Here is a 12,468-nt window from a genome sequence, read left to right on the forward strand (position 1 = left end):
ATTGTGGAATTTAACTCATTAGGTAACTAACAGGGACTAGAAATACACATGCCAATTTCCAGCTGATATGAAGCTAAAAGTTGATAAATAATGCTGCAGTATAACTTTGAAAACAGAAGTAGTGGGCCTTCAGGCTATTTTTTTAATCATTTATTTTTATTTATTCTGTAAAGACTATTTTCATTTGTATTTAAAATCTATATAAATACACTTGAGAGAGAAACAAACAGCACATTCATGAAAATTTTTGACGGGGACCAGCTTGTAGCTGTTTTGAGACTGTAACTGCTGTAAAGATGGACAACGCCCACAGTTCTGTTACTTCTGCAACTGAAAAACTACTACACTTTCATATCATATTTAATGACAATTAAACTTATCTCTGTGGAGGTAACAAGACTCTCCAAAATAACTTTTTAGTTCGCTCTGCACAAAGGGGTTTTTGTCTCTAAGAATTTATAACACAAGCTAGTGTAAAGGCATCTTTGTAACTGGCATATGCTGTAGTTTTGGATATAAACCAAATCTTGGGGTATTTTCAATGGATTTGGAAAATCCAATTGTTTGATCAACAACCTGGTATGAATAAATGTGTATATAAAGCACACCTCGCAGAGGGTGATACACACTCACAGACACAATCTGCACGTCATACAAGAGAAGGTCACATCAATTAAAACTAGTCAACCACAGTTTCCATCAGAGATTCCTTAAAACCCAGAGCCAGTGTGATAGTGCTCTCTCTCAGTACACAGCTCCTACAGAAAAGAATCGATGACTCAGGGGGAACAGTGGAGAACATCAGAAGCCTTAGATTCAGGGGGTGTTTCTTCCTCTGCCAACTAGAAGAGTCGCCCTTCGGGAGCCAAACAGGACCCCGTCTGTATCCACGAAGTGATGGAAAAGAATCTGATCATCTTTAAGAGCACAGAAAGTCTCTGCCCTCGAATTTAAGTTAAAAAAAATCAAGTTCATTTTAAAGAGAATACAAAGATATCAGGAAATTTCTCACATGCTACATTAGATGTTTATCTCTATATGAGACAGGTGTCAAACAAACAAATTAAAAAAAAAAAAAAACCACTAAGGCAAAGGGAAACTTTAACTCACAGATTCCATCTGTTACATCTGAATTCATGCATAATTGATTATCCATGACTGGTAAGTTCTTTTCTCACTAGCCGACCACAGTTTTCTAAACATCATATATTAAATCACTAGCAAAGTAGACTACATTTCAGAAACAGCAAGGGCAGAATAAGAATATTTTAAATGAAAAATTACATGCTGGTTAATAATAATACAGCTGACCTATGTTTAAGGGAGAGAAATTTTAATCATGTGCCTATTAAATATTAATAACCTATTCTGTTATTGTTATAATAAGGTTAAGTAGGCTTCCCCATGCTTAAGGAAAGAGGAAGAACTAGGAATGCATAGCTGTGCAAAGAGATACAGAGACAGGAGACGGACAGAAGGAAAATGTGTCAACAATGAACGAGAGGAAATGAAAAAGAAGGAAAAGGTGCCGATGGAAACTCATCTCTATGTGTCATTGTGACTGCCAGAGTACTGGCAAGGCAGCAGCATCCTTTTATTTCAATTTTAATCATTTCTGAATTTTAATACCCGGCTCCTTTTGTAATTCTCCTGGCATTCCCCATATGCCTCCATCCCAGCCAAAACACCAGTGTAAATTAAATGGCAGGCAACCACACCACTGATGTAGCCTCCCCAAAGAACCTGCCAGGTGACCAAGAGCAGAAAAAGGTATGTCTACCTTACATCCCTGAGGACCGCCAGCCAATTAACTGGCTGAATGTTCTCTATTTTCTCTAATTTTGTAAAGAAGGACAGTAGTTGGGTAATCTACAGATAGAGAATCATTAAAAAAATAAAGCAAGCCAGTGGTAATACAATAATCAGTGACCATCAGGGCCTGGAAAAATGAGTTTGCTCTCACTGGCACTAAGGAGCATCACATGATTATTTAATTACAGCTCTAATTTTTGTCTCGTGGATGGCAACATATCAACAATTAATAGGGCAAATAGAGGAGACTGTTTTTAAAGAGACAGAATGCGCATGGTAATGGACTAGGTCACACAGGAGTCTGCTGCTTTGTGTAACTAAACAGCACTGTCTTGCAAAGAGCCTCACATGTGCCAATAAATTTAAAGAGGAAGTGTCTTTTTTTTTTTTTTTAAAGATAACTTTCTTAGAAGGCTGGCAACTTTTCAGAACCTTTTAGATGCACCTAACCCAACCCCACTGCAATGCAAGCATTAATTTTAAGGAATAGCAGGAAATCATCTTTAACATAAAAACGCTAAATCTCAAAACAGTGTTACACAATGGATATAAAAATCCATTTTATATATAAGTGGATAGAAAAATATCTGTTACGCAGTTAATCATGGCTGATATTCATCCAGTGAGGCCCTGGAAAAACATCACTGTCGTAGGAAAGAACAGACAGAGGTCAGTCAGACGTGGGCTGCTTAGCGCACAGTATTTTGGGCCCTAGAAGATCAGAAGGACCTTTACCTGGTAGCCTGACTCCAGGGACCAACAGCAGGTTGTGAGCACCACCCCACACCAGAGAACCAAAAGCCTCAACAGAGACCCTGCCCCACCCTCAAGGTCGAGGAGGAGGAGACAGACCCTGATTCTCCTGTCCGAAAAGGGCACAACACTCAGAGGAGAAAACCACTCAGTCATCCAGAACACGGGCATACGTGCAGGGTGCAGATGAAGTGTGCAGGTGACCCCAGTGAAACTGAAGACTGGGGAGAAAAGCCTTTTCCCACTAAACCACATCAGCACAAGCTAAGCTCACTATTCTGTTATTAATGTAGCAGATCTTTAATAGTGCTCTCCATGCAAGAGAGAATGTGAAGTTACTATTTTTTGTAACACAGACATGTACCTTACACTGATTTTTTTTTTTTTTTGTAGTTGAATAACTTGTTGGAATAAATAGAGGCCACAGCACCTAAAAATTCATAAAGTGGGAATCCCAGTACATTTTTAAGCGCCGTATCACAAGGTTACAAGGTCAACATATCCAGATTAGCTGAGAGAGTTCAAAGCGTCAACTGGTTTGAGAGTTGTCTAAGGCAGGCTCAGTGCAGCGTTCAACCTCACTAGTTTCAGTCACCCATTGCTCGCCACGCCAGAAGCCAAGGAAAAACCAGGCTTTAGATTTGGAAGATGGAGTAGTCTTAGAAGTACAGCTGTGATCAACTGCTCAAATGCATCTTATACATCATGCTTTACAGAACTGTAAGACAGTACAGCCTGGCTCAAGAAACAGTGACCAAAAAGATGCTACAAAGAGAATCAACTCAATAAGCTTTTAATGGCTTATGTTAGCCAAAGTCATCACAAAACAAAAATGTAGGCATCTCAAACTACAGTGTGGGAAGGCTAAAACTGCTGAGGGACACTGATTTCTGAACCTACTAAGCAAAAGTGCTCAAGTCAATGCTAACACACAGAACGGGGAAAACAAGAAGAAAATTAAAAATCTTACATCCCAGTGAAAAGTCTAAAATAAAGTTGCTTTATTAGAAAACATTCTGATAATTGTGGACCCAAAATCTGACTCCATACATTCTGAAAGACTATTCTGAAAAGTCTAGCAAGCAGCAGCTTGTATGTAACAGTGTACATCATTCTTTTTTAACATGACTGTTAATATACAGTTAACATGTCTCAGAAAAGGCTGTAATTAACTGTCTACCGCTCCAATAACACTAATAAGTGTACAGTATTATTAAAATACAATGACTCCTTGCAAAGTAAGGCTGTCATTTTTAAACTTTTAAGATAATGTTCTAAATTGGTTTTGAGTCTTCTTAAACCACCCCAAAGCGAGCCCACCTCTAAGGAAAAAAAAAATTAAAGCATAGTTATTAAAATATTATTCCTTCCTCGCACAGTCTGGAGAAATCTATTAGAAAGAACATCTAGGTGTCATTTCAGTTGGCAAAAATACAATGAGAAACACTTGGATTATTTCATCAATTCTGGATGTCCTTTTAAAATTTAAAATTGTAAGCATTTGAATTGAGTGCTTTATTTACTGATAAAATATCTTTATCAGTGAACAAGGAAAGAAAGGTTTGCTATATCAAAAATCATTACATAGCCCTGCTGTGAATCCCCAATGATTTCCATCGTCTGGTTCACTGGATCAGGAAAACTCAATTGCACTCAACATCAAACAGCTAATTATGGAGACACCATATTCAGGACTATCTCTATTTCAAAAGATATCTGCATATACTAGGTTGTATTTGATTTATAATAATTATTACAATAAAATATTTATAACAGACAACCTCTTTTACCTTAAAGTCCTTAACACTGTAAACGTTAAAAGGCCAAATTCTCATTTGCAGGCTCTTAACAGCATATCAGAAACCATTGAGTAAGACTAGCAAAGAACCTCTAGCAATCCACCCTACTCTGCCCAGCTTCCTGGAAAACTGCATCTACAGAGTTCCCCTCTCACAGATTAGTGAGCACCTTTTCTTTAAATATCTCAAGAAAGGAAGATGTAGTAATTTCTCCTGGGAGCTCTCCACCACATTTCACCGCCCAGAGTAGCACGCATGCTGCCGAGTTTCTGCTGCTCTCTGGCTCCAAATCATCTCTCACCAAGAAACAGCAACATCCAGACATGGAGACCTCCCCTGGACACTCAGTCCCGGCCTCTCCTGGGGGCTGGAGCCCCTGAGTCCCCACATGGAACTAATAGGAACTTCTCTGGCACTTACCCTCCAAATACCAGAGGCTGCTCTCAGAATCTAGCCCTCCAGGAGAGCTCTCAAGAAGGAGTCTTTGACGAGGTGACAATGACGAAGTTGTCTCTGGCACAGCTAGCAAAGCAGAAGCATCCCCAAATGAGGTGGATACCAGTTGCCTGCAAAGCAGCTGGACCATTACTGCAGTTCTGAGGGTACGTCACAAATCAGGTCATAGCTCTGGGTAGAGTCCACCCACTTCACCGGGTACAACACCCTCCATTTCCTGCACACCTGGGAGAAGGGGTCGGCGGGCGGGGGGTAGGGGGGGCACAACGCAGGTCCACAGACACCCTAGCAGAGGCAGGGCCAGGTGCAGCCTGCCATCTGCTCCTTCTGCAAGCGTCTCAGCTTCATTTGGGGGACCTGAACCCCTGAGGTGCAGCAAAAATCCGTGCCACGATAAGCGGGCTCTCTAATGAGTGATGAGTGCAATAAAATATTGCACAGTTAAAGGTTTTATCCAGCAAGACTGTTTCTCCACTGGAAAACCGAACCAACTCTTAATGTTTGATTACAAGACACTTCACTACCAAATACCAAATACCTGGACTGAATCAATGTCAGCCAAATCTAGGCACATAAATGCCGGGATACTGGTTAACTGATTTTCATCTCTCATAACTAAGCTGGGATCGCCATATAAACCAAATTACATCCTTGAAAGTCCACTGAAAGAGGTGATGAGAATTTCTATTTACGAACCTTCAGACAGCAACAACTGTGGAAGAGAAACAGAATAACTTCAAAGCATAAAAATAGGCCAATATGCTGGAAAAACGCTAAGCTACTAAATCTCACCCTGAATATATATACACACAATCTGTATCTATTTACTCTGAAACGAAATATCTGATCTTAAAAAAGACTTTAAAAAATAAACAGCAAAAGGTACCATTGGCATAAGTTCAAAAGTACTAAATAATGTGTGTTAATGTGTTGATCACACTCTATGAAGACATCAAGTTGAAATAGACTTACCATTGAGAATAGCACTTAGGAACGATATATAAATTATCACAGAAGACACTTTTTCTTCGGGAGGGAAGGAGAAGAACCTTGTGTAACAGATCTGATTTATATGCTGCATTAAGACCACATTCTGCCCTGATGTCAACGGAGGATGTGATTAGACTGACAGCTGGGTGGACAGGCTGAGTGTTAAGAGCTACTTACAGAATGTCCTTGATAACAAGCATTTTCTCAAATTAAGTACAAGTTTTGGAGCTCAACTTTAACTATTTTGATGTTTCCAGGGTCTCCAAAGAGAATGGGCTTCCAATTTAAAAGGAGAAACACCTGAATTTAGTATTGTAAAAAAGTTGAGATCCAAGGTTGGCTGCTTAAACAAAAAGATGAAGAAGGCAAGAAGATTTTCAGAGGAAAGTTAACTGTACCAATCCATCCATCCATCAGTGTGTTTCACTTTATATTCATATTTGCAGATCTCCATTAAAAACTGAATCATTCCATCTAAGGCTTAGAGAGAAGACATTTGATCAAAGCTACTATCTAAGTAATCAAATAGTTGAAGTTATCTCTCTGGAACTTTGTAGAGAGTTTAATTTAGCAAACGTACACTTGAATGTGTTTGAACATATTTGTCCTGAGGTCGCTCTAAGATGACTATTTTAAGTGGCATGTGGATTCTTTTGGGATTTGGATGTAACAGTTGAGGTATGTGAAATAAACATGTATAATATCTCTTTCAACTGATTCTTGCAGGACAGAAATGAGAAGATGAAATAACTCTTTTTTTTTTTTTTTTTTTAAGTTTAGCCACTGGGAAATGATAAGAAAACTCTTCTCGACCCCTACCCCCAACCAGGAAGAGTCTAAAGCCCTGGATTAGAGTACAGGTAGATATTAAAGTGGAGACAGGGCCATTATTTAGTGGTGACAGGAATATAAATACGTGCACTAACCTATAAACTGGTATTTACTTCAGGAAGGTAAGTAATATTTTTCCTCTGATTGCTGAGCTGTCAGTTTAATGCAGCGTAAATAAACAGTAGGTGCCTGCTAGCTCGAAGTAGGAAGTGTTCATTCCACACGAGGAACAGATTACTGAAGCCTGATGCTCATCGTGCTGAAACATAACTTTCATTTTACCAGAAAATACACCCTACCATGGAGGCTTTTCCGTGCCTGATCTATTAATTAACTTAACTCTGTTCTGTCAAAATGTAAACCAATTTGTTAAAAGCATCCGAGAGTTTTGGAGTTTGCAAACCAAATCAATTGGAAAAGCAAGAGGATGACAGTTCTGTAATCTGATCACAAATGCTAAAAATGACTACTTAATAAGCAGAAACTACACCAAACCAAAAAAGACAAAGAGCATATTTAAATGGAGAATTTAATCATCACGGTTACCGAATTCACTCAAAATCCTCCTCCTCTGCTAATTAAAAGCAACTGGCACCTTTTGTATTTTGCAACCTTGTGCTGCTGAGGTCTGTTCACTATGGATGCTTATTCTGCTCTCTGAAATAGCTAATGGTAAACCATTCATAAAAATCCAACCACATGCCTTAATTCTAGTCAAAATACTACTGAACTCCCCTGAGAGAAGCGGCAAGTCTGGAGAGCAAATGATGATACCCACCCAAACAGCACTCATGTCAAATGCGCTTTTCTTCTCCTCCTCTGTACACCACAAAGCTCTGTCGGCATGGAGCAACTCCTGTTCTTCTGTACAAGCACCAAGCAAAATATCTCCTGGCATCAGTTAAAGTGGGAACTCACCTTATCTAAAAAGCATAAAAGGCAATTTGGGGAGGTTTCTATTTAAAACCTGAACAAACTCTGATCATTAATCAGTGGATTGTAAAGGAATAAGAGGGGTTTGAAAAAATAATATTTTGACTAGATCTGCACTTGACTACAACAGGTTCAGGCAGAGTCAGTCACATGTATTTACATACTCCATCAGTCTCAAGTATGGAAATGACACAAGAGTCGTCCGAGACAACACGTCTCAGAAGAGGTGTTTGTGTGAAGGGCATGTCTGTGTACGGCCCTTCTGGAAATTTACAGAGCGGATGAAAAACCACCAGAGTGCTTCACAGAGTTCCTGCTGTATATCCATGTTGTGTTTAGCTTAACAGTGTTTGTAACCAAAAGGTTTTTAACAATAATGAGGAACAGGTGCTTGTCACCTGACCTTTTAGGCCTAATTTATGATCCTCAACCAATCACATGAACAAAAATCATTGAAGATCTCCCCCAGATATTTCCGTTTTTGCTAATTTAATGCAGACTTGCTGAACCATCACTCAGCACATCATCTTATTCAATCGCAGGTTCCTATAGCTGGCAACAGACTTCTGTGCAGAAATAAACCAACATTCATCTTGTTGCTGTTCTCATTTAAGATGCTGTGAGACAAAAGAACTACTTTTGTAGATTATCAACCAAAGAATATATTAATTTATTACAACAACTGAACAAAAGGCATTCCTCTGGAATACTTTTACATACAAAGAACTATTATTTATTACATATTTCAGCTTGTGGGAAAATGAAGAATGCATTGATTCTGGAAATAACTATTCAGACTTTTGGAAGTTCTTTAAGCCTGCGTTCTCGGCTGATTTTTCCCCTGCTTCTCCCCCTTGTCCCCCTCTGCCCCCCACCCCCACCCCCCACACATCTTAAGGCACTAGTACTTTAGGAGGGAAATCCCTATCTGCTCTTTTCTCATCCATCATGTGTATTCATTATTCAGAAAGGAATACAAATTTGAGCAGGGATTTTTATTTCTCTTGTATAATCTTGTTACAGTGTAGCCATGCTCAAATTTAACAATGCTTTGTATTTTATAGCTACTGTTTACATATTATGTATTACATATGACTGAACAACTCGACATTTAAAATATTGTTTCCATTAGGAAAAATATAAAGTAATAAGTGTCAAATGGAGATGAAGAATAAACATGCCTGGTATATTTATAAAATGCATAGCCATTTAAAATGTACACAAATAGGATACATATTTTGCTACTGTTACATTTTATATAGTATCCACATCGTTTAAAGTGTATTTAATAATGTGCCTAACCAAGTTAATTAAAGTATTTATGTCTGCTGATTGTGTTAAACACTTGGAGAGGTAGTGAAAGATATAGCCAGTTACTTCTGCTAACTAAAGTTGAAATTATACACTTATTATAACCTTTTCTAACAATGTGAGAAAAACAGAGTAAATATATTAAATTTGTTTCACAACAGATGCTTAGGTTGTTAATATTTAAGATGCCTATTCATGCTATTCCTGTCTGCACATTTGTCAAAAATGTAAGCCTGAATGCTAATGTTTGCCAGCAGACTGGAGCAGCCAGTATATGAATGTACTCCTGTTCTACTAAAATAATATGCAAAAGAAATACAGGACTGCTGCTAAATCATAGCAGAGTACCACAGGATTAAAGGGTTTTAGAGCAAACACCTCAACCTTGGCTGTCTCGTCTTTTTCTTTTTTTTCCCCAAGCTTACATTTGACTGCAGAATAAATCTTAATTCCTGACATCTCAGAAAAATCCACTTTAGATTGGGTGTAAATTTCAATGAAATTTCAGCGGCATGAGTGACTGTCGGCAGCACAAACACTGGATTTCGGGACCTGCTTGGGACAAATCCTGACACCCAGCAGTCGCGTGTTCCTCATTCCTAACCCCTCCTCTGTCCTCTTGGGAAAGTAAGGTCCCCTGGCCTCCCAGGAGGGAACCCCAGCCAGTAGGGGCAGAAAGGTTCTCTCCTGAGACTAGGACTTGTTTCGTCTTTCGCCTTTCTCGGTCTCCTTACAACCGTGCGGAGTCTAAGACTCCCAGCGTTTGCCTGAAAATCCGGAATGCTGCGGAGAAAGTTCGCCAGGGTCCGAGTTGCCAACCAGGGCGCTCTGAGAGGCGATCCTGAGGTTGACACTTGGAAGTGAAAGGTGCTACGCTCTAGTGGCGATCCGGGCCGAAACGTCTAGCAAGAGCCCCGAGCCCCTCTCCGTGGCTTCTGGGGGCGCCCGGGCCTCCAGCCCAGTGGGTCTCCCGGGTCCCAGCACGCGCCTGTCACTGCCCGGAGCAGCCGCCGGCCGGCCCTGCCCTTTCCCCGAGGTTGTGCAAACCCGCGCCCCGCCAGCCCCGGGGCCTGGGCGGCGGAGCGCCCAGCGAAGGCCTCGGCGCCCGGGCCGGGGCCGCGGGGGGAGACTCGGCGCGGACCGCAGGCCGTCCCGGTGCGGTCCCGGCTCCCGGAGAGGGCGGCGCGCCCTGCGGCCCCCAGCCCGACCCCCCGCCCCGCCCGCGTTCGCCCCGGGAGCCGGTCAGGACCCACCTGCCTACCGCCGGCGAGGGCGCGACACGCCAGGCGCCGCCGCTTTCCAACTCCCGGCTCCAAGTTGAGCACCCCGGCGCCGGGCGGCTCCGGCTGGAGAAGTTGCCGCAAACTTCCCGCGCCCCCCTCGCCGCCCCCGGCGGGCGCGCGGGCCGGGACGGATGCTGAGCCTGACGCACGCGGCCGGCCGACGGGACCTTCCCGCTCCCCGCCGGGCGCCGCGCGGCCAAGCCGGCTCCGGGGCGCACACAGCGGGTCTCCGCGAGCTCCCGGCGCGCTTCCTGAGTCCCCTTTTCTCTTGCCAAAGGGGGTCCCACGGCGGGCCCGGAGGCGTTCGTTCAGCCCTAGTCTGTCGGGGCAGGTGTGTGCGCGCGTCCACACCCGAGGGAGGGCGAGTGAGCGCCCCGCGGCCCCGGCCCGGGCGCCTCCTCCCCTCCCCGGCCCCTGGCCGCCCCTCCGGGTCCCGCCGCGCGCGGGAGGAGGACCTCGGGGACCCCTGTGGCCGGGCGCCCCCCACGAGGCGCCCCGAGCGCGGGTCCCGCGGTGAAGTTTGGATCGCTTCCGAGCAAAGCAGAGACCGAGGGAAAAGAGCACGAATAGGGGCAAAAAAAAAAGAGAGAGAAAGAGAGAGAGAGAAAGGAGCGAGGGCGGGGAGGGGAGCGGCACTCACTCAGGCTGGGGCGCCGGGGGCGGCGGGGGGCGCGCCGGCGTCGGGCTCCAGAGGCGGCGGGCTCGGCCTCCGGTGCCGCCGCCGCCCGGGCTGCGGCCGCCGCGGAAGTTAATTGCAACTTGACTGCAAGTTGTCTTCTTTTCCCATCCGGAGTGGGCGTTTAAAGGGGAGAGCGAGGCGCGGAGCCAGCGCGCGAGCGCGCGGGGCCGCGGGAAGGAAGGGGGAGGGGGCGCGGCCGGGGGGAGGGGGCGGGGGCGGCGGCGCCCGCGGTCTGGAGGCACCGGGGCGCCCCCCGCGGGAGCCCGCAGCCGCCCGGGCGCGCATCCAGCCGCAGCCCCGGGCCGGGCACGCTGCGCCCGGGGCTCGGCGGCCCCGCGCGCCGCCGCCGCCCCGGCTCCCGCCCGGTTCTCCCCCTGGCGGCGGAGCCTCGGCGGCCGCCCGCCCGCGGGGCGCGCCGGAGCCCTCGCCGCCGCCGCCGCGCGCCGCTCCCGGCTCCCGCCCCGCGCGCGCCGGCCGGGCCCGGGGCGCCGCGGGCGGCCAGGGGCGCGCGCCGCGACGGGCGCCGGAGCCGCGACCCCCGGGCGCGAGGGTAAGTGTGGGCGCCCGCGGGGCGCGCGGGGGGCGCGAGGGTAAGTGTGGGCGCCCGCGGGGCGCGCGGGGGGCGCGGCGCGGCCCCGGGCGCCGCCGGCCCTGCCTCTCACCTCTCCCGGGCCCCCCGCGCGCGCGCCCCGCCTCCTGCAGCCGGCGGCTTCCTCCCGCGGTTCGCTGTTTGGCTGGGCTTCTGGGGGGTACGGGGGGGCCTCCGGGGGTGACTGTGGCTGAGTGCCAGCGGAGGAGGAAGTCAGGGCAGAGGCCCCCCGTGCCGCGCCCCCACCCAGGCCGGCCGGTGGGCGGAGGTTTGCCCCCCGCCCGGGCTGCAGGACCGGCTCTCCCCTCGGCGGCGCTCGGTGGAGGCGATCCCGCCTAGAGGGCCTCCTTGCCCGCCAGGCGGCTCCGCTCCCCTCCCCGCGCCCCACCCTCGGCCCGCAGCGCCCCATCCGGGAGCGCGGCGCCCCCTCCGCGGAGCACGTGGCGGGCGAATCGGGGTCCTCCTGCAGACCCCCCGCCCCCTCCCCCCGCCCCGCCACTCCTCGTTCATGTACTATCCTCCCGGGGCAGCGCTCCTGCTTTTCGTCCCATTGGCCAAAGACGCCTAAACTGAGGTCCACTCGCTCCAAAGAGCAGGAAGCACCACGGGCAGTGAGGAGGCTGAAACGACGGGGGACTCGGGGCGCGGGGGCGAGGGGGCCTTTCCAAAGGGGCTCAGACGCCACACGCCTCGGGGGCTGGGGGACCGAGGACCCCGGGCTGAGGAGAAACGGGAACTCGGTTTGTCCTCTTTCCCTAAGGGAACTCACAGGTCTTTTGTGTCGTGCTGTCTTTGGGAAATTCGCATGGATATGACCACAGAAAATGACTCCTGTTTACTCAAAGTTAAGGAAATTGGGGAAACGAGGTGGTGTTCTGTGTGTGTGGCTGTGTGTGGAGTTGAGTTTGTGGCTTGAACTGTCAAACGTCAGCTTGTAACAGCAAGGACCGCAGAGGCGCCCCCGTGTATTTTTTAGAAGCTGCGCTTTCTCGAGTTCCGCTCACTTAAGGCTGGCTCTCTCATGAAGCCCCC

General features: G+C 47.0%; 1 protein-coding gene across 1 annotated transcript in view; it reads right to left on the minus strand.

Moving 5' to 3' along the window:
* Positions 1–9,787: 9,787 nt before the first annotated feature.
* The window catches only part of LOC128053384 (collagen alpha-1(II) chain-like), a 39,261-nt gene continuing 36,580 nt past the window's right edge, over positions 9,788–12,468 (minus strand). Inside the window, exons 2-3 of the mRNA XM_052645907.1 lie at positions 11,090–12,226; positions 9,788–10,696 (exon numbers count right to left, since the gene is read on the minus strand). Coding sequence (XP_052501867.1) covers positions 9,788–10,696; positions 11,090–12,226 — 2,046 coding nt within the window. The remainder of the gene's footprint in view (positions 10,697–11,089; positions 12,227–12,468) is intronic.

Source organism: Budorcas taxicolor, chromosome 1 (assembly GCF_023091745.1).
Source record: "Budorcas taxicolor isolate Tak-1 chromosome 1, Takin1.1, whole genome shotgun sequence".
In the NCBI taxonomy this organism is placed as follows: Eukaryota; Metazoa; Chordata; class Mammalia; order Artiodactyla; family Bovidae; genus Budorcas; species Budorcas taxicolor.